This window comes from Enoplosus armatus, chromosome 18 (genome assembly GCF_043641665.1).
Source record: "Enoplosus armatus isolate fEnoArm2 chromosome 18, fEnoArm2.hap1, whole genome shotgun sequence".
Lineage (NCBI taxonomy): Eukaryota > Metazoa > Chordata > Actinopteri > Centrarchiformes > Enoplosidae > Enoplosus > Enoplosus armatus.
Window position 1 is genome coordinate 20,508,008 of NC_092197.1, and position 23,538 is coordinate 20,531,545.

The 23,538-nt window shown below is 45.3% G+C and overlaps 1 protein-coding gene across 1 annotated transcript; it reads right to left on the reverse strand.

Annotated features, from left to right (window-relative positions):
• Positions 1-8,857: 8,857 nt before the first annotated feature.
• Positions 8,858-22,623, reverse strand: lmo4a (LIM domain only 4a). The gene is made up of 5 exons (XM_070924662.1): positions 22,604-22,623; positions 16,254-16,506; positions 10,720-10,816; positions 10,445-10,603; positions 8,858-9,129 (listed from the first exon to the last, which is right to left on the reverse strand). The coding sequence occupies exons 2-5, from the start codon at positions 16,493-16,495 to the stop codon at positions 9,121-9,123; spliced, it is 507 nt and encodes a 168-aa protein (XP_070780763.1). The 5' UTR covers positions 16,496-16,506; positions 22,604-22,623; the 3' UTR covers positions 8,858-9,120.
• Between the last annotated feature and the right edge of the window lie 915 nt (positions 22,624-23,538).

A 23,538-nucleotide genomic window follows, 5' to 3' on the forward strand; every position in this document is an offset into this window, starting at 1 on the left:
GTCCCGTCCCTTTTCACACTTTACGTGTCACCTCTGGGCAACCTGGTTAGCCAGTTCAACTGCATCGCTCACCTCTCAATTTCCCTCTGCTTAATCCAGACAAAACCTTATTGGTTTGTCTCTGAGGTGAAACCCTATTTCGGCCATAATGTAAAAACCCCTGTAGAGGACTCTCATTTGCGCATGCGGTACACCATCTAGGAGCTGCACTGTGCGATTGATTGAGATGGAGAAACCATAATGATATTAACGACGCACAAAACCGGATCTGACATCTGTAGTATTGAGTCCGAATCACAGAAGAATCGAAGAATCTCAAATCCTCCCGGTACACACAAACTGCGCATGAAAGGATGGGAATGACGCAACTTGAAACAACCAATCCGGGTAATCAGGGGGTTCCGTGTTTTGATTCCTCTCTTCCGACCGTTCTGATTCACAATCCAGACTCCAATCCAGAAGGCGGAACCTTCTGTAGAACGCCCTTGAGTCGCTGTGATTGGCCAGTTCCGTGCTAGCTAACCCAGACTGGTTCAGACCTGGTCCAGTTTTTAAAAAAAAAAAACGAAATACAAAGGGGGGCTGGGTGCTCACAGACATGTTTTTTTTTTAAAGGAGCCCTTCAATAAGATATTGTTAGTGACGTGCAACGTGTGGTGGAAATATTTGCAGCGTATCATTGATTCAGTAGTGCAAGATAGGGTAAGAAAAAAAAAAAAGGGGTAAAGGGGGCCACATACCTGTGTTTACCTTGGGCCCCTTGCTGCAGCACTCTGTCGGTGCGTCAAGTGATGTCTTACTTCATTTCCGTATGCAGTGGAATGCCAAAGCTCATGCGTTTGTATATGAGCACGAGTCCGCGCACACGTGAGCGCATGCAATATGTCTCGTTGTCTTTGCCTTCCTGTTATTACAGAATTATGAGAACTATCTAGGAAGGTTTGCGGTGGGAGGTGGGCTGTGAAAGCTCAAGCAGGGACCCTCAATGTTGCTAATTCATTTACGGATTTAATTAGATGGATGGAGCCCTTGCCGTTATTAAAACAGAGAGGGAGAGAATGTTGCCAGCACTACAGGACTTTTTAATTACAACTCCACATCCCTGCTTGCTGACGTCTGGGGAACCAGTTAATTAAAATCCTCATTATTTTACTTTTAATTAGTTCCCCCCTCTTTTGTTTCCTTGTGCCATATGGCAGTGTTCCGTGGTCAAATCAACTTAATTGAGCTAATTAAGTTGATCAGTTTAATTATTCAAAGTATTCTGATTGGATGAAATGACTACACCCCCCCCCCTTCTCACCCATTAAAACATCCCTGCTTCAAACTCCCAATCTTACACGCTCAAATTCACAGCGTATCAATTTCCTATTATAGAAACTGACGGGTGGCGCAGCAAAAAATCATTTTTATCAAATCACCAGCAGCGTCTGGTGTATCTCGAACGCCATTTTCCAACGACAAAAGAGAGGGCAGTCTTTCAAGTTCGTGGAATCCAGGCCCTTCAATTGTCCTCTTGACCTTCAGGATGGGTGGGCGCGAGAAGGCAACGTTAATAGTCAGAAGATGTTTTCCCATTTCGGCAAGAGGGCCCAACTGCAGATCTCATTGTCTGAGGACACCAGAGGCCTGCGCTCCGAAGCAGGATTTGAGGTTAACCAGGTAACTTCAGGGGGTTAACCCCGGGGGTTTACGGCGGTGGTTCACTTCTTGAGTGGGGCAAATCGCCGTGGTAACGCGTGCTGCTCCGGAGCAGGTTACGTTTGAGATAACGGATCAACTCGTACAAAAAGTGCCGCCCGCTGACTGACCAACTCTCTTAGAAAACGGCATCACCGATCATAGAAGATCCCATGGAGTTCGGGGCGTGGATCGGGAGAGGGTCTCTTAGGGGAGGCAGAGTGTGGCAAGAGACTGGCAAGACCCTTTGGCTAATATACACCGCCCCTTTCGTGTGACTGCCCTCGTGGCAAGATTGGGAAACACCTTGGGTCGACTTACCGGGTTGATAGCCGCCGTCGTGTGGAGAAAGATATCCTGGGTATGTTGAACTTGCTTCGTAGTACAGGCTTCAGGTCTGAGAGCCAATAGGGAAAGTGCTCGGCCCTCTATAATGAGATGCATCACTCCTCATTTGAACTTTACTCGACTGACTTTTTGCTCACCGGAGTTTATATGTCGCAGTGTTGTTTGTCACGTTCTTAGCCAATTTCGGGCCAATCCAAAAACTAGCTAAATGCTGTTTCTTGTAGAAACACCACGTGGCTAAATTAGCTTGATAAATACAAGGTTGTTTTTTTGCAGCAGCCCACAATGCATTGCATGAGTTGCATTCCCACTTAGGCTGAAAAGCTCGGTATTATCAGATGACTGACTCATATCTATCTGTGGTAGTGTTTAAGTCTAGTGGTGCAGTCAGTCAAATAAATTACATGAGGTGGGCCGATGAACAAGCCACTGCAGGGTGTAAATAATGAGCCAGCCATAACACTGAGTTTATATGGATGTACAGTATTTATGATTAACCTGGTAGAATGTTTGCTCCTTGTCCATCATGTGTATCATGTCCTTGTCAGAATGATCAGCTTTAGCGTGAGACGTCCATGTCTTGTTTGATTATAAAGCAGATCTGGGTGCTGTATAAATGGTGGGAAAGTATCAAAACGCTCAGTCCACGGAGAAATGAAACACAGCCCCGTATTCAGACACTGCGCCTTTAAACGAGCCGTCAGGACTTCCGGAAGGTTGTGATGTCACAACTATACAGCTGCAGCACTCGGCCACGCCCCCCAGCAGGTCACCTGCTCCAATCACAGCACCACCCACCAAGTACAGTGACGCTCATCCACCCGCTCGGTCTGTCTAAGTTATTGGAGCGCTCTGCTCGGGAACTACTCTTCAAGTGTTTGGAGGTTGTTCGGTTTGTCTAAAACAGCTTGTTTCAGACAGCGGGGGGGGGGGGCTGCACAAAGGGCCAGAAGAAGATACATATGGACTTTTTTTGAACTGTGAATCATGCAGAGCTACTGTAGTGGAGTCTCAGAACAAAAATATAGAGCTGGAAATGAGCATGATATGGGACCTTCGATGCTTTCAGTTATTTCATAGATGTTGTGAATAAATTGACTGCAGGAGACTGGAATGAAGGTACCATCACAGGCGTGCATACCAGCTGCTTTATAGTCTTCCTTTTCCCCTGCAGGCAGCGGGATAGTACACACATACCAACAAAATACTTCATATAATTCATTCCCTAATTAATTATGACTAATTAATATACTGTATCCAGGCAGACAAGATATCAAACTGCATGTTTCGTGTGTACTCCATCCGCAGGAGTCCATTTTGCCTGCTGTTGGTGTAGCATCTTCTTGTTGTTTTGCACTTTAATGAGGATGGTCGGATGTTAATACCAAGTGTAAACGGCCTAAGAGTAGGCTTAAGACTCTCCTCATTGATGAAGCTTAGAGTTATGCCAAAGGTACTCCATAACAGAAGGTGACGCATTACAAGCTGCGCCAATGGTAGGAAATTGTATACACTTCCTGTCTCCTAAGCGGGTGCGGGCGCCTCCCCGCCAGTCAGTGTTTGAGTGTTGCTTACAAGAATAATTCTGATTATAGCTCATGGCTCCGCGGGTGTCCACATTGGCGGATACATGTTGGTGTATGACTGTTGTGTTCACACCTCAAACGACCTGCGCGTACATGAATGAATGTCAATGTGAAACTAACCAATGAACGCAGCCAAATCTTCACCTCACGAAAGACAGGAGAGAACAGCCGAAGCTGGAGGGTGAGCTGGGGGGGGTCGGGATTGTCGGGATTGTCGGGCCCTGCGTTTGGCGGCAAGGATCACGCATCTTTACATCATTCATCGCATTCATTTACATCATTAAACTATTGACTTGCATTACTTTTTAGTGGGGTTTTTTTTTTCTCTAGTGACGGAATAACACAGGCAGCTTTCAGTTTGTTGCCCTCGAACGGTCGTGACAAAGGCAGTTTGACTCGCTCGGTGCTGATAGGAAATCAATTATTTACCGCATGTCTGTGATCATGACAAGCATACGACAAATTCATTAACGCTTGCAAATGACTTTAATTGCAATTATCTCCATATCTTGATAAGCGAAGGGGGGCGCCCAATCTCACACCATGGGGCAAGTTCCACGCCACACTCAAACCAATCAAGCCTCATCCGCATATCATTAATTAGCCCGATGGATTCAAGAACCAATTAGCAAGGCTGCAAAGACACAAAGGTGAGGAGAGTAAACGTTTCCAGAGGATGTAGAAGTGGCCTCATATGTACATACATATGACTATCAGGACATTTACCAAGACAAACACTGACCTGCTTTGAATAATATATGTTGTGCAATAACAATATTGTACATTCTAAAACATTGGTTCCCGACCACCCCATCATGGGTCGCCAAAGCCCCACGGAGGGGTCGTGAAGCCCCCCTTGATTTTTAAGGGTGTAAGAATTTTATATATATATAAAATATAATATACATGCAATGAACAGCCTCAGAAAGACCCTAACTGTAATTCTTCGCGGACAACTTGGTTGTGTTTACTTACAGAAAGGCTGTTGTTTAAGGCTGAAGATGCCATTCCGTGTCGTGATTGGATGAAATGAATGGGGGGGGGGGGGGGGGGGGGGCAGGTTGAAAATGTTGTTTTTTAATTTAGGATTTGCGAGTTTGTGGAGAGAGGGGGCCGCTCATTGCGTTGTACGAGCCAATGTGACGTCAGCTCGTTACGTTAGCTAGCATAGCATGCTAACGGTAAAGCGACTGTCGGAGGAAATGGCTCAAAAAAATGAACTTCGGATTTCCTCTGTAGGCTTTAGAGATTCAAAAAAATGAATTTGATGTTATTTTGCGTTTTTTTTTTAATGTTTATGTTTTATGTTTTGGGGTTTGTTTTTTTTGGATAAATCTACCTCAGTACGGATTTGTCTGCAACAAATAGTGGCCTGGAGTTCTATTACCGTGCCACTGTGTTGACTTGATTATTTGGAGATTCGTGAATTCAAGACCACGAAAACGTAATGTCATTCCTTTAACTGCTTTTTTGGATTAAAAACCAAAGTACTTGCGACCTAAAACCAAGTGTGGAGAGTGTTCAGAACATTATACATATGACAGGAAATAAAGAAAAGCAGAACAGGGTCCCTTTTAAAGCAACTACTTCTTCAGTAGAAATGTGTTCCAACGAAAACCAGAGTAAGAAAAGATTGCATGCAAGAGGTCCGTGACATTCGGGCGAATCAACCCTTTAATTGAGTCGGAACAACAGAGCTAACGGCGTTGGCAGAAGCCGTATTTCATTGTATTCATTATGTTCACATTACTAATCTCCTGGCCTGATCTGAAGCGGCGGCCCTGCGAACAACCAAGAGACCGAACCAAAAGCGCTACAGTCGACTCGGATGGAACTCGGGTGTGACTCAGATTTGGAGTCACGACTGGAAAAACCGGAGGAATGCGTTCAGCCACTTTGAAACCGAACCATTAAAAAGCCCCGTTGTCTCCGCGAACGTGGAGCTAATTGGACTAACCCCTGCGAGAGGGGCCGCTGAGCTCTCCGGCCGTTTAATTTGATAGAGTCGCAGCTGGGCTGCTCACGTCGTGCCTCGACCCCGTCCCTCCCCGCCTGCTTCACTCCGGCCTTTAATTCTGCCCCCGTAGAAAAGCCACGGCAAGCCAAACAGCATGGAGAAGGAGTGATCCTAAAATTAGACGAAATGATATTGTAGTTTCCTTTTTTTCTTTTCTTTTCTTTAAAAAAAAAGGCACATTTCGTGCCAAAAAGCAATCATGGCGAACCAGAGCAGAGAGACCTCAGAAAGATCGGAGACAAACAAACGTTTAAAAAAAAAAAAAAAAAAAGAAAAGAAAGAAAAGAAGAAAAAGTCAAGTTAAATGTTTTAATTTGAACAGACAAGAGAATGGAGAAACATGAAACTGGAAAACAACGCATTTTCTGACTTGTACTTAGCTTTTTACCCCCTCCCCACCCACCCACCTCACCCACCCACCAGACAGCTACGGAGCTGCCTGGTGCCCACAGGGGGGAAAAAAAAAAAAACCTCCCTCCCCTTTAATTAGACCAGCTCACCAGATTAGGCCTCATTAGGCTGCAACACTGGAGAGCAGCTAAAGCCCATGCAAGGCCTCCAGCGCATCCCGCTTTAATTGCTTCTGTAATGGCCCCGGCTCGGGCCTTTGAAATCCCATTCCTGCGGGTAATCAGCCGTGTTTGTCTTCGAACCGCGAGCGTTTCTTACTTCTTACTCAGTCTGGAAGCGCCGATCTGCAACTCTGCACACACTGCTGCTGCACATTGTGCGCCTTAGCCGGATCGCACGAACTCATCACATGTGAGACGCAGCCGAATGGCTGGATTATTATTATTATCATTATTATTATTATTATTAGTTCTTGCGAGAGGGCTAATTCTCTTTCCGTACACAGTTTAGAGCAGTAAAACTCAATTGAGACAGGAAAAAAAAAAAAAAAAAAGGACGAACGAAAACACAAATTACAACACAGAAAACATGATTCATACACTGCAGCGCACGGTACAACAGGACATTTAGTGCACATTGCTGAACACGTCCGCCCCCGATCTCACTTCACTCGCCCACAGACTTTTGAACACATCCGTTCCTAAGAACGTAGAAACTTGACTGTTAGACGTTTACTTTTACCCAAACACAACTACAAAACACTGTATGAGCCCTAAAAGTATTGGCGGTGTCCAGGACTACCATCAACAGGACGAAGAAGAGAAGGTACATCGTGATGAAGTATGAAGTATTCATATGGAGGGAGGGGGGGGGGCTGTACAGTACTGGAGTGGAGTCGCATTCCTAGCGAGGTTAGGAGTTATTGTGTTTATTTCCACTGATGATTTGCAATCCAGATCAGCTCAGTTATTGGAATCGCAGGCTTTTGGGGGGGGAAACATAAAACAAAGAAATACAAAGAAGAACCCCTACTGTTGCTCTGAAACTACAACTTGTAAATGGCACCGCTGCCTTAAAAAGGACTGGGCTGGTGCTTTTGCCTGTAATAGCACGTTAAAGCTACGGTCAGCAATATTATTAATTTTGACTGTTGCATGTCACTAACAATATCTAAATGAAGGGCTCCTTTAAAAAAAAAAAAAAAAGGTGTGTCCGTGAGCTCCTGCCCCCCCCCCCCCCCCTTTGTATTTAGTCTTTTTAAAAAAACAATCAAAACACAGAACCCCCTGATTATCCTGATTGGTTGTTGGTTTCAGACCTGGTCCAGTTTGAAAAATAAATAAATACACTTTTTTTTTTTTTTTTTTAAAGGAGCCCATCAATTAAATATTGTTAGTGAGACTTCTGCCATGCTAGCAGAAGCTGAGACCGCAATGGTCATTGCAACGACAACCTAATTGTAAGACCGACAAAACCCCCCCAAAAGCTCCCAAAAAGTTTGTTTTGGTTACTGAGCAGTAGGTGAATACATAAAGCATGCTAACACGCTCACAATGACAACGTTACAGCAAAAATACACTTCATTGCAATTTAGGTCTTGTTGTCATAGCTCCGCCCATCGTCTCCATTGGTTGTGTTGAGCATTACACTCATCTCAGTCACACTCTGAAAATGTAACTGTTTGGCTAAGCTGGGGGTTTGGTTTACAACCTGCGTGAATGCCCCGTTGGACCTGTCGGTGAGTGCGGTGTCGTCATAACCGAACAGAACTGATGGCCAAAGCTAGAAAAATGAAATTCAAGCTCTAATAAACCACAGTGCTGATGTTTAGCAGGTAATGTCTACCATGTTCACCATTTTCGTTTGGACTGTTAGCATGCCGACTGTAGCACCAAACGCAAAGCACAGCTGAGGGCTGACGGGAATGTCGGTAGTTCTGCAGGTATTTGGCCATAAGCCAAATTACCGGAATATTGAAGAGTAAGGGGATCACAACTCAGCCCGAGGGGAACGTGAAGGTCTGTACAAAATGTCATGACAGTCCACTCGATAGTCGAGGATGACCGTACTTTCTCATATACAAGCCGGTATTCAAATAATGGCAGAGTTTCGAATAATAAAAATAAAGGTACAGCACTAATTCGTTAGCAGAAATATAGTTTTCATACCAGTTCCAGTCCTTTCTTCTTTGCCATACTGCAACGCTCAACCTTGATGTGTTTTCACATTAAAAGCCTGCCTATGAATGGGAAGGCCACAAGACTTTTAATGTAAAAATTCTGGAGGAAGAGTTGAATTTCATTCACGGTAGCTTGACATAGTTTGGGGGTGGGGGGGCGAGGCAACTAAGTCTGCATTCAGACCGAATCAGACCGAAAGGTAAACATGCAGGAAGTGTTGAGTTCATGTTAGAAATGAAGGCCTGTTTCTAACAAAGGCATGGTTCTTTCTAATTGGAGGTAAACAAAGGCCCCAGCCACTATTTGAGAACGTAGTACACCATTTGTGGGTAATGGGCTGAAACAGGAAACAAAAACATGGTATGGTCCTTTATTACTGCAACGTAGCCTGAGATATCAGTTTCGTTCTTCTGCCAACCCACCGTGGTTAAAACCCCCCCCCAAAACAATCCAGAGACTAACATGTCGAGCATCAATATAGATGTTTTCTTGTTCGGCTTTCTCCATCGGATTGTGGAAGGAAGAATCCAGCTGCTGAAATCGCGACGTGTTTTCCGCAAATCACGTTGCGGTCAGTGCTCCCTCCCACAGTCAATGCCCACTGTAACTGGCTAGCTGGGTAAAAAGGCAATGGATGATGGGACAATTCCAATGACAGTCTTCCAAGCCCCCCCCCCCCCCAGTTCGCCATGCCACTTCTTCTCAGCAATATTGCCACAGTTCACAATAAACGACGGTCCGCTGTATAAATAACGTCCAACCGTCCTCAGCATCCTCATCCCTCCAACAGAGCACTGGGCTGGAAGCAGTGGTGACTGAGTCTGTTGAGTGGCAGTCCCATCAGGAAGGGAGGGCGGCCAACCAGTGGAAGCGGAGGAGGAGGGCAAGGAAGAGACGGGGGGGAGAAAGGTGGGGGGGTGGGGGGAGAAGGCACATGTTTGGTTTTCCATCCCCTTCCTTAGCAGACCTGTAAACATCGGAGGGAAGAGGTTGTAGATGTGAGCATAAGGATAAATCATGACTTGCATCACCAGGTACGGCAACATCTGATCTGGGTGGAGGGATGAAGGAGGCCGTAACCTTCCTCAAATATACATGCAACACAATCAGAATTACATCTGAGGGATCTCGCCGCCATCTCCGCCGGGAGAATTAGCGCCGCCGGCTGTTTACCATCGATAACAGCAGCAGCGGGTGGATATGCGCGTCGCTTGGCGTTTTCTTTCGCAGATATGACGGACAAAGACAGTACGTGATACCTAGATTTCCACCGTTTCTAGCAGTCAAGAAAAAACGAATCAAGAATTGATTCGTGCTTTTATTGCACGTTTTGTTCAAGATAATCGCCAGAAGTAAAGAAAAAGCTAACGTTAGGCTATAAAGGCACTACAGCACGGTCGCATGACTTCAACGTCACCACCGCTAAGCTTCACTTTTAAGAGAATATAGATAGATATATAGACAGATAGACGTGTTTGGCGTGAAGACGTTGATGTAGTCGTCTCATTTAGCCGCTTGTTAGCAACCGCCTTTTTTAAAGACACGTAAAAACTTCAAAGTTCACGAGTGGGGGGGTATCTGCTGACGTATTTTATGTCGTAGAACAAAACGTTGAAATCTCTTAAGCTTGTGTGTAACCGCAGACCTTATTTCAGGCATCTAACCAAAAACCCATTCAAAGAAACCCGTTGACTTCCAGATGAGGGAACAGGAAGTGTCAACATGCTGACTCATTTCCGGCTTTTAGGACTCGTTCCTGCAGCGCTCTGTTTGAGTGACAAACGTAACAGGTCACTTCAGATTTGTTGCAGTGGCAAACGTTACTGTGAGGCAAGTTGCCCTTATAGAAAGGCGATAAACTGCCTAACCTATGTCGACATTGTATTCGATCTGGGTGTCAAATCCAAAACCTCCAAACACGACCTCTTAGACGGTATGGTGTCGATGATGTTTACTTGTATTTACCACACCTACGACCTACGCTTAGGCCGACACTCCCTGGAAATTATACGAACTCCTATGTTTTGGAAACCTTAATTGTAAATCCTGAGATATGGATGCATTCATTGATTGTAATGACTTGATTTACGTTACTAATTCTAATGAAAAACATCCACCCCTCATTGCCAGACTAACAAAGTGTTGATACGGCTATTGGATCCCATGCTTTGAGGTCTACAAGCTAACGGCTCCATCATTGCAGTTGTTTTTACCCCCCCCCCCCAAAAACAACTACAATGGACAGATGAAGAAATGGTTACTAGCATCCCGTGGCCTCTCACCTTCTGGTCAGACATCATGCTGTTGGCCTGTAGTGGAGCTGGGTGCCCGCCGAGCAGACCCCCTCCCGGCCGGTCGTGCTCACAGAAGATGGTCCCGTTGATGTAGTGAAAGCGATCCCCAGGGACCAGGCGGTTCCTGCAGGTCGCACAGGTAAAACACTAGAGGAGGAAAGAGGGCGACGGTTTCATTCATTCATCAATTCATCAATTATGAAGTTACTGTCCGAGATGAGCTCATTGGTACAACGGCCGGGTGACTGCGTGATCGCGCTCACCTTCAGGTGGTAAACGTTGCCTTGAGCTCGCATCACCATCTCACTTGCGGGTATAGACTGTCCACAGGCGCTGCAGGCTCCACTGTGTCCAAACAGCCTGCGAATGAAACCACGGCACAAGTCCGTCACAATCAGCAGCCAACAGACTCGGAACTATCGATCTTTTGTTCCCAAATTTCAACCTCCGCTGGAAATTTGCCTAACGTATTTGACAAGGGACTGAGCGTCATGACGATCATTTATTTTTGGGTTCAGATGTCAGTGTCGATGTCCGTCACGCTTGTCGAGTTCCCAAACTGCAAAAGGGAAGTATTCAGCCCTACTTTGGTGAAACTACGACTGGAACATATTGAGGATATGGATCATAGACGCGTATATAAAGATGGACGACATGGCAGCTCCCCAAAAGTGGAGCCAAAAACGTCTCAGACCTGGTCCAGTTTTTCAAAAGACTAAATACAAAGGGGACCGGTGCCCCCAGACACACATGTATTTAAAGGATCCCTTCGATTAGATGTTGTTAGTGACATGCAATGGTCAAAATGAGTTATTTCAACCACTTTAAGTATCATAATAATATTGTAATGCGGTAAAATTGTATTGTGATAATATCATATCGTGGGGCCTCTGGTGATTCCCACCCCTAGCGTCCTGCAGGCCCTCACCCGCATGACAAAGCTGGACAGTCCCATCACTTTTCTCAGTTGTCAATCTGATAAAACCTGGAATCAGAGCGTCAGTGGTGACACACTGGCACAGACTGAACTTTCTTCATGCTTCCCCTGAATCTGAACTGACTAAACTGGACTTTAATGAAACCATTTAAGTGCAGTCATCACGGGTAATGCCAGTTACATTCCGTGTCCCTGCTGCGTTGCCTGTTTTAGTTCATTGTGCATATGACCGCAAATTTTATGCTGCCGTTTCTGGAACCCTGCAGGTGCAGACGTGCTCCTGGGTGACTGCCGCCATTGTACCTTTCCAGAGTTCTGCCTTATTGAATTATAAACTGCTGTGCAGTGGTTTGGCATCCGATTTGCCTTCAAACCCATGGATCCATTATTCAAACCAGCTTCCCTGGATATTCCATCGTCTCACCGGTACCTGGAACAAAAACGTCAGCACAGACTTTTTTGTGTTGTTTAAGCAGCAGTGCTGTTTTCATCCTAATGATCGTATTACAACAACACACTACTCTCTGCCGCTCCGTTGAGTGAAATCCCGTAGGCTAGGACTTGGAGGACGTTCAGTGGTGTCACTGGGAAACTGGGCACGCTTGTCACCATAGAAATAGATGCGACTTCTGCAATATTTGCTGCCTTCCGCTCGCTCGCCGGAGCAGCTCCAGCCTCTTCGCCTGTCTGCGGCGCATTAGCAATTCGGTGTTGATAGGCTCGTGACGTGCAACCAATCAGATAGCGCTGTGGGCGGGACACTGACTGACGCTGACTCAAAACCGCGATACGATCCGAAACCGTGAGTTTGGTGAGCTGTTGCACCCCCTTAACATTGGTGCAGGTTGCATGAAGCCGGTCTCATTTCTGGAGCCGCTTTGTTGTTGAGTGTTGTAAAAGCTAGATCACGGTTAACGTGTGTGTGGGATGCGTTTGTCACCTTCCCTGCTGTATGCCATGGTTCACGTGCTGCCGTAGCAACCTTGGGGTCGTGTGCATTATTTACAGGGATCATCTGGATTTCATTTGCATCTAACAGAAACCACCACGGCACATTCTGGCATCTGGACCCGGATCAGAAAAGTCAGGATAAACTGATGACGTCGAACATTTATTTGATGTTTTGCGCAGTACATCACATATATAGAGTATGCGCGGTGTGTGCACGTGAAGAAAGGGACAACTCTAGATCCTGCAGCTTTCAGCAACAGAACAAAAGAGCTCGTTCATCAAATGAGGACACATAAAACCCTAACGGAAGAAGTCAGCTCTGTATCTATCCGGGGCACCTGAACTGCAGCAGGTTGAAGTTTTAACAGGAAGCCTGTCGTCCTTACGACCTCCTGTGAAGCCGATGCCCTGTGATACCTACTAGACCAGTTCGGGTGCTCGCTCTCTCTCCTTCAATGGCTGCAGAGTAATGAATCTTTAATCTTAATCCAAACAGTCCTTTAATGAGTAAGCCTGAGAGGATTCCTATTCTCCTTAATTACCCCCCCCCACACACACACACACACACACACGCACTCCTCTCCAGGATCAGTTACATCTCGTCCTGCTTTACTGGCATGAAGGCTACGAATCTGAGGACCTGGCCTGAACCAGGCCTTTAGGTCAGCACTTTCTAGTCCACTTCAGCTCAGGGTTGGGTCCCAGGAACATTGCTATGGGTCTGGTGGTCTCAAAAAGGCTCGAATGGACCTGACAGATGGACCTGATATCTACATCTACTACATTGCTGCATGAGTACTCAGTCATTACTACATTATTACATGAGTACTCATGGGTCTGACCACACCCACATAGTAACATACTGGGATACAGTGAACCGTGTCTTAAAATGAATGTGGGCCAGGGGGCGTAAAGTGCGGCGGCCAACGGCCCCTTCCCTACTTCCAGTACCCTTGCTTTGCTCACACCCATCTTTGAACTCGGCCTTCATTTCTGAAGTCTACTTCAGGTGAAATCTAGGAATCCTGACCCTCCATAAGTTCAGAGGCCTGATGCAGAAGTGAGCCGGCCATTGGAAGTTCAGAATGTACCAGTTCAGAGAGTTTTTCAGCTGGTTTGGGGCTGAATAAGGAAACCTCTGTAAGACCTCTGTGGGCTCAAAACAAGTTGGAAGCAGTGTATCAGCAAATACTGATAGAGGGTCACCCTGTGCTGTGTTCACAGTGCTTCATTGTCGCAGTAGTGACGGTATTGGAAATTGTTGGCGGTACCATTAGTATGTCTTACCCATAGACTGTATATAAAGATGGACATGACCGCTCCCCAGAAGTGAAGCCAAAACACCTCAATTGACCCCTGGTGGCTGGTTGCAGTATAGGTCATAAGCCCCGCCCCCTCCATGTTAGTGGGTGGGACATGGGCCAAACTAAAGGTAGTTCATTTTTCTGATAAGTTTGGTTTTAATTAGTTATTTGATGCCGTAAAAACAGGGTGAAACGTCAGCTGCTATTGACTGTGGTGTGCTCGCGATTGGGTCGGGCGGGACCTCGATCCCGCGGCTCTACCTGCCTGTCACCACTGCTCAGACTCTGGCTCCAAACGACGTCACCAGCGCAAGATGGCAGCGGCCGTATCCGGGAGAGTTTGGCTTCGTTTTTGTACAGTGGGGAGGAAGTGGAGACGCGTCGGCCATCTTTGTATACAGCCTGTGGTCTCCACAGCATAGAATAAAACTGGAAAAGCAGGGGGAAATTCGTAGCATTTCTTCTTCTGCTTCACTTTTTTGGAGGAGTGACGTTCAGACTACCTTGATTAGTCTTTTCCAACTGCGAACCCGACCCAGGACGTGCGGATATACTGCACATATATATGTAAAGACAAAGTCGATATCATTTTTATGTCCCAGTGGACATGAGGGGGTAAAGAAGGCGGAGTGGAACATTAGTCGGACATCGGCATACTGCCTCGACTGGTAGCTGATCGTCTCCGGCAGCAAGTGTCAGAGCCGGACCATCACAAAGCCACATCCAGTGGTTATTGGGGCTTAACCACTTTTTTGGGTTTCTTGAGAATTCCCTTAGGGTCCCTTCAGAGCCAGATTTGTATCACGCAAGACAGACTTTATCGGTATAGATGCGTTTGAAAAAGCTCAACCTTGGGCTCGTCGCAAATACAACAGCAACTTATCGACATCGAACAACTTTTGGAATTTGGAAACATCGAACAACTTTTGGAATTTGGAAGAAGGCCACTGTAATGCCACGTGAATATTAATCCGGAGCATTTGGATATGCACCTGAATAAACGTCGTGTGTTGCTGAGCCATTTTTACTGGTGGACTAAATGTGGAATTTTATTCAAAACACAGCCGGCCTCTCATGACTATGCAGTATGTTGCAGTATGACTATGCACTATGTTGCAGATTGCGGTGTCATTCTAGTGAACAGTAAGAGCTTTATGTATTTCATGAGAGAGAGAGAGAGAGAGAGAGAGAGGTCCGGAAAGCCACTGTATCATTACTGGCCTGATACACAAAGTCTCTGCTGTGTCTCAGTTCCTCCTCAGCCGGCCCGGAGCTGCGGCTTTTTACACATCCAGGCCTGTGTTTGCCCCCGGAGACATTGGGCACCCACAAAAATCCCCATCTGTGTTTCACCAGTCTGCATCATAGGCACTAAAATGCCACGCCGTCGACAAAAAAAACGCAGGCACAAGCTCGCACACACCCGTTTACCATTAACACTGCCATATCACGCCATTCTTAACACAACCTTGGATGTTTGCTTTCATGTCGGAACCCATACTCTATTTAGATTGGGAATTTGCACGGTACAGTGTGAGTAGGTTAAATGACCACAGGCAGAATAATGACTTTCCTGAGGAGACGTTTTGATGTGGAAACAGCGGTAAATGAGAAAAAGCTAAACGGGGGGGTTCCTTGTTTTTGAGAACGGCATGAACAACGTTTAAACATTTTTCTCTAGATTCATATCCTACATTATCATACATACATCAGTACTCAGGAGTCATTACTACGTTATTACAGGAGTAGTCAGTGGTCATTCCTACATTATTACATCAGTACTCATGAGTACATTATTACATCAGTGCTCAGTGGTCATTAATACATTATTACATCAGTACTTAGTAGTCATTCCTACATTATTACATCAGTACTTAGTAGTCCTTACTACATTATTACATGAGTACTCAGTGGTCATAACTACATTATTACATCAGTACTCAGTAGTCATTCCTACATTATTACATAAATACTTAGTGGTCATTCCTATATTATTACATGAGTACTCGGTACTCATGGGTTGGACCACACCCACATACTAACATAGTGAACCGCTTTCCTTGTTATTGAGAATGACATAAACACCATGTAAACTTTTTTTTCTCTAGATTCATATCCTGCAGTGTGGTGGTGCATAGTGGTGATGCTGTAGCGCTCTCTTCCCTTAGGTCTTTTTTGCAATGGCACCGTCGCTGCATCCTGGACAAGACGCCCGATTTTTCTCCAGAGCGTGGAGACAGGTCTGGGCTATGCGAGGCTACCATTTGATCAACATCTGACATTGACATTGCATGTGACAAACGTAACTAGCTAACCATGCCGGCATCCGATCATTCAATTAGTCAACTGACAGAACTAATTTGATAACCGATTCATTGTTTCTGCACTTTTTCCAAGCTGAATCACCTACCATTACCTAGTTCCAGCTTCTCACTTATGAGGATACGCTCCTGAATAATAATAATAATAATAATAAACTGAATATCTAACTGAGTATCTGTGTTTTTGGACTGTTGGTCAGACGGAACAAGCAATGAGAAGACATCACCTTGGACTTTCTGCTAATTTCCAATTTTTATAGTGTACAAGCAACATCGGGGCTCACCTGATGTAGTCGTTCTTGCAGAGGATCATGCCTCCTTTGCTGTAGCAGGTGCTGCTGTACTCGCCCAGCTGAGCGTGGCAGCAGGAGCACTTGAGGCACTGCGTGTGCCAGTACCGCTCCATGGAGAAGAGCAGGAAGCGGTCTGCGATTCGACCTCCGCATCCCGCACACGACCTGCTGGCTGTCCCCCCGCCACCGCCCATCACTGCCACTGCGGGCGCCTCCACCCTGCTGTTCACCATGCTGTAGCAACCTGAAGACAAGGGCGAGGGGGTGGAGAGAGGGAGGACAAGCAGTTAGGGGCAGGTAAAGTGGAAATGTAAAGAAAAATGCGGAAAGAGCAGTTAGGAGCTTTTCATTTAAAGGATGCCATATTTCCTAACAACTTAAATATACATATACACACACACACACACACACACACACACACACATATATATATATATATATATATATATACATATATATCTCAATTACAGAAGGTGGAAAGCTTCTGTAGAAGCCCTTGTTTGTACAGAGTCCAGGTGATTGGCCAGTTACGTGCTAGCTAACCCTGATTGGTTGTTTGATTCAGACCTGGTCCAGTTTCTCAAAAGACTAAACACAAAAGTGGGCGGGTGCTCACAGACACACATTTTATTTTTTATTTTTTTTAAAAAGGAGCCCTTCGATTAGTGACATGCGACGGTCAAAATTAGTTATTTCAACTGAAATTATAATACAATTATGCTGCCTGTTGTAGCTTTAATGAAAAAGGTGTGTATTTATTTAATATTCTGTATACACAGTATTGACGAATAAGCTAATAAATGATTACACATACATATGTACAGTACATGTATATCATATTATTTAAAAATCATTACAAAAAGAAAAGGTTAGGTGACTAAACTGTTGTTATTGGGATCAGTGAAGTAAACTTAAAACTGTAACTTGTCATGCCAAGCCTCTCTGCTAAAGCCCTCGGTCATTTCCTTTATTCGTTCGTTCATTATTTCTTTCTATTAAATAATAGGGCTGCCCCCAAACGTCAATTATCAGTCAAGGAGCCCCCCCCCCCCCCAAACTCGCACTTCGAGACTCCTGTGGGCTGTTTATGAGGGTTTATGTGGTGCAGGTACGCTGGGCTGTGCAGTAACTGGAGGTAGGCCATAAATAATATATTTATGTCTCATTATTGTAGGTAAGGTGTGTGCATGTGCCTGAAGTGCCGACACATCGACTGATTCATATCCTGATCAGGGTACAGCCTTGATTAGTCGATTCATTGAGAGTCACACGTTCCCAGAGCCCAAGTTGACGTCTTTCGAATGTCTTGTTTGGTCTGGACAAACCAAAAGATATTCAGTTTACAATTGTATAGAAACAAAACAAAAAAGGTTTTCACATTGGAGAAGCTGAACTCAGAGAATGTTCCTCAGTGGGACTACACCCACGGGAAGAGGTTTATGACGCCAACAGTTAACTCAAGTTATCACATCGGATCCTCGGTAAATCCCATTCCAAGCTGTGTGTTTTTATTGCAACCGGGAATGCACAAGAGAGGTGCAAGAGACGGGGGGGGGGGGACGCAAAAAAAAATCGGTTTTGGAGCGTCCTGGTTAAAAAGCCTGGGGGCTGTTCACTCGTGGGGGTTATGGGAAGGTGAAACCCGGACAGGAAAACGAAGTGTCAAGAGGCTTTGCTGTTCGACCAAACGCCATCATCTCTTTCACGCGTCATGGAAACGAACTTGGTGCAAAAACCAGTTTTCGACGTGAAGCGGGCGTAAGGTGAGCTGCCATAGCTGTCTGTGGAAACAGCGTTACACGTGTGCCATCAGGCAGAGTTTACTGTGTTTCCTCCTTTCTTCAATTTTTCCATTACAAAGCTGAACTGATTTCATGCACAGCTGGGAATAATACTGCTTTTGAATCACACCGAGTACAGCCGTGGCAGTGTGTGCTACTCAGCAGTGAGTCAGCAGCGCTGCCCCTTCAGCGCCGCTTCCATGATTTATAATTAGCGCCAACAACAACATGAAATAATTGCAGTGACTAGATTTCATTTGCCAAATGAGCAACAGCAGCACAATTTGTCCTCCAGAGCGTCTCATTTCAGCGGGGGCATGTTTAGCTTTACGACGAGCCTTCCCACAAGATTATTTGGGGGATTGCAGCAGCTGGTCCTCCGCAGCGGAGCAGGCTGCCCTCAATACCCTCATTTTCTGGAGTAGACACCTGGCTCTAATCAGCCACAGGAACACAATGTTAAGAAGCCCAGCGCTGCATTAAAACCAGCCTCGTGCACCAGGACCAAGCCTTCCTATGAGGGAAGGCTTATTCGTGAACGAGCTGACCTTTTGAATGACAACGGTTTAATTCTCAAATCAAAACCACTTGAATGTTCCAATGTTCCCAATATTAGCATTAAATTCTTCTTTTTAGAGGCTGCCCCCTTTTCCAACTTTTACGGTGCATATATATACACACACACACACACACACACAACAAAAAATAAATGTAACAAATAGTTTAAAAGTCAATAGACCCTTTTAGTGCGGACGTCATGATTACGTCACGGTGTCCGCTGGAGGCAAAACACCGGAGGAAAACACCAAAAGCAGGCTACATAACCTCCCGAAAATATCATCTTGCTGTGTTGTTGGGTGCCAGAATCGAAGGAGTCATGGACGAAAGGATTGGACTGAGGCCATCGTTAAAAACACTCGTGTTTGTAGCTCACACTTCGTACCACGTAAGGTTAAATAAAGTCTTGCCTGTTGTAGGTATGGATAACGTTACCGTGTCTAAAGGTTTGTCATGAGAACCTAATCAGATCGGGGAACTCTGAGGAATAGGTGATTTCTCTTGGTACGCTAACTCGACTCTTTTAGCGCATTAGCTGACTTTGTTAGCTAGTCGTGTGGCCAGAGACAAAACTCGTCTGTTAAATCTTCTGCATCTCAAGTCTTGGAGAGAAAAAAGTTGAATCAGTCCCAACCCTCATGGATTGGGGACTTGCTTGGCGCATCAGTGATGGACCGCTGGACTGTCAGTTATTACGTGTTTTGGCCTTACCAAACAATTCTGAAATGCATCCGGGGTGCGTGAGGGCCATGAGGGTTTGTGACGTCGAAAGGCAGGAACTGTGACACAAGGCCTTCCTGGGGGATCACGACTACATTCCTTGAGGAGGGCGGCTCGGATACCAGCTACAGTAGCTGGCCATCTCAGTGAGACCTTCACACCAGAGGAACGGCAATACTTTCACCATACACACCACGTATCTCAAATTCTACAACTGGCATTAATCGCGCTTTATTACATAAGTTCGTGATTGGTAAAGCATAAGTGACACTTTAGACTCAGTGTATTAGTATCGTCATCCAGTAGACTTAAATGAAGAGTTCCATATTTTTGGCAATTCGCGTTTTTTGCTTTCTTGCCTGGAGTGAGATGAGAAGATTGACACCACCCTCGTGTCTGCGCGATAAATGTGAAGCTAGCAGCCGGCAGTCGGTGAGCTTAGCTTAGCATCGGAAAGCAGAGGGCAACGGCTAGCTTACCACGTTTTATCTTGCCTCTTAAATCCGTGCAAAAACACAGCGCCGGGCTAACTGCTTCCTCCTGTTTACAGTCCCAAGCTAACCGGATGCTAGCTGTAGCTTCATATTGGCCATACACGTGAGAGTGGCATCAATCCTCTCGTCCTACTCTCGGCAAGTAAGCAAATAAGTGTCCTTCCAAAAAATAGCAAACTATTCCTTTAACGGATGGTGTACTGTACCAACAAAGAATATGCATAATCAAAAAAAATAGGGGGGCAAAGTGGGCAGAGGTGCTGCTTCGGGATACACATTTCCCCCAGAAAGTTCCTACCTGAAATACTACTCTGACTCTGACTAAATGTGGGTGGTTATTATGTAAAACGCGTGTAATACATTTACACTGAGAACACAGGATGTCTTGTATCACCCGGTGCCTCAATGGTCTTTCTGCCCCCCCCCCATCTATTTCCTGTCTTCAGTGCCAAATTCCTTTGGGCGGCACATCACCAGCCGTGAAATCAATTAGTGGGCCGAGTCTGCGTGATGCAACAGCTCCAGCTGGACTGGTGGATGGGTCAGACAGCTCATGCTACCTCGCCGCTTGTCTCTCCTTTTTTTGTCATTCCCTCGCAGTCATCGCTTGCATCTAAAAGGGACACCCCCCCCACGCCCCCCCCTGCATTTTTAACACAACTAATTCTGTCACTTCCTGTCCGTACAAACCGAGCGCCACACACACACAGAGACTGCCTAAAAGTTTGTACAATTCACCGTATTCACTTTTGCCATCCTGCTACATTAAAATACCCGCTTTTGAACACCTAAAAAATGATTTATGTACATTACAACAGTTATTACTGACTACGTAAAGGCTGGATACATCACTAAATACCATTTCATTCAGTTAGGATCTAACAAATGCTTTGTGTTTGACTTGTTTGCGGCTTTTTTCATCACAGATCCGGTAAACCGCCCTACTCTAACCCCCACTGTCTTTTATTTATATCCTTAATTTGTATGAAATGGCGAGGTTTTGAGGATATGCTGTCTGTTTCCATTTACAAGCCTTATTTCTAGACAGAGTCTTCTTGTCGGATCGGAGGTCGCACCAGGCCACGGCACTGTGGAACACTCTGCACGTTTTAGCACGAGTGGTCCTGCAGAAGTGCTCTATCCTATAATTTATCACGTTGAGTAAATAATTGCAATATCTCGGCCCGGAATTTAGGCAAGATTTGCAATTTACAACCCGATTCACAGCCCATTATACATACCACTTCGTTAGGCCAGTGGTTTCATCCAGAGGTTATTTACCCCCCCCCCCCCCCCCGTCTTCTTTCATACAAATACACTCATTAAATCGTGGATCTCCAACCCAAGACACACTCCTCCATCTGATGTAATTAACAAATAAAGCCCGGCTCATAAAAAGTCCGCAGGGGGGGGGGGGGGGGCTACTTAGTGAGCAAGTGACCGAAGGCGGGCAGCCACACCACAGCCTCCAGTGCTGGGGAGCTGATGGTCAGATTGGCCGCCGCACTGAGGCGGGTTCAGTTGCCTTCGCTTGAGAGAGACCTGCTGTCTCATTAAAAAACAAACAAACAAAACAAAAACGGGACACTTTTTTTTTTTTAATTAACGCCAAGGGCACGAGTTCCCCGTGGCGGAAGTGTTCTCTTGCATACTCCAGTTGCAGTCAAATTTATAAAGACGCCGTTTTTCAGAGCAGTGTACTCATGCAGAGCAAAGCAGGCAAAAAAAAAAGGGAAGTCAATAAGCTTGCAAATCGGCACAAACATTGAGGAACAATGTACTCCTCCTCTAATAATAATGATAATAATATTATTAAAAACCATAGGTGTTACATTATTATTATTGCTGTTGATGTTGTTGTTGTTGTTGTTGTTGTTATAATAATAATAATATCATTTGTTTAATAAGGAAAATACCTCTATGTAAGGAGAGGACCATGTGGACTCAATCAGCACAGTAGCATTAATAAAACTAGCTTACCGTTAGCTTAACAGAAAAAAAGCAGACAAATAAACAAATAACCATGACAAGAATATCGTGAACAAAAAAAACAAACAAAAACAAAAAAACATTTTGTGGCGGTATTTTTTTTACTCGCGCGTTAGCTAGCCGAAGTCTTAGTATTTCGTCTTTTCTTAAGGGACCCCTATTTCACCGTTGTATATACATTGACGACCCCCGCCCACATGAAATAACAAAAAAAGGGGGGGAAAGTACCCTACTTCTTTTGAAATATCTTTACGTATATTTCATTATATCCATTGCTTGCAAAAAACAAAACAATAACAGCACAGAACAATCAACTGTACTGTGAACCTAAATAGTGACCTTAACACCTGCAGGAAGTCTGTGTAAAACCAGCAATGTGTATACAGTTCGGAACAGACTATTTCCTGTGGATGTTACAACGTATCAGACACCACCCCCCATATATTTTTAGGAACACAATTCTATGTCCAAGCAGCCCGGCTTGATAATAAATAAACAAGTAACCCTTCTTCACAGTATTAGGGTTATATATTCTTATAACCTTAAAATCAAGAGGGCTTCACGACCCCACATGGAGCTTTGACGACCCGGGATGGGGGTCGGGACCCCCAGGTTGGGGACCACCGGTGTGGCTAACTGTTAACGGTTTAACTTAACGTGAAAATGTGTGTGTGTGTGTGTGCGTGTGTGAGGGGGTGGGGGGGGGGGCACTTAAGAACTGGAAAAGACTGGAAGAAGAAGCATGCTTGACTGAGGGTAACCTGCGCCGTAAATGACGTGGTAACGCGATTCCACCCACCTTGCTGCGGTGAACTTGGGAAGTCGTCGGAAACTGCGCAGCTCGGCGGTCCGGCGTCGCAGGAAGAGACCCGTCAACTTTTCAGCCGCTGTATCCTCCACGCGCCACGTCTGTCTGTCTGTCTGTCTGTGTGGCGAGCACCCCCACCCCCCACCCGCACCCCCACCCCCCCGAGCACCGTTTAGGCAGCTCCTCCTCCTCGCCCCCCACCCATTCACAAAGCGGTCCGGCTTGCGGCCGTGGACGGACACCGGCAGCTCACTTGACGGCCAGTCGCTCCTCTCGCCACGGTCCCCGCGTGCGGTGGGCTCTTTCTTCCGGTGCGGGGCTGTGCTCTCGCGGACGGAGGACAGAGCAGAGGTGCCCTCCGTCATTTAAACCCACTTCTAACGCACTCCTCCTCTGACGTCGTAAAGGGGGCGTGGCTCCTGCTTCCTTTCGGGATGTTCAAACATATACATATATACGGTTACTGATCAGGCTAATTATCGGCTAATTGTACTCATATTACACTTGTATTAAAAAAAAAAAATATATATATATATATATATATATAGAGAGAAACTGAGTACAATTACCCGATAATTAGCCTGATCAGCAACCGTCAGTAATTAATACGCACGTTATTAAACCTTTAATCAAATCATCAGAAATGCAATGAAACTTGAACGTGAACTTGAACCCTTTAAAATACTTTTTTTGTTGTTGTTGGTATTTTAATATTATTTTTGTTTGTCTTGATCCGTCTTTCTTAAAGTTCTTAAAGCCATGATGTTTTGTAAATGAGAAATTGTTCAATAAAAATAAATAAATTAATTAATTAAAAAAACCTGCAACCACAGCGATGATTTGTTTCCCTGGCATTAGAATAGTGAAGAACTCTGACCACCAAAGCCTTCTTGAAGTCTACTTGAGTAAATGTACACACGTATTAC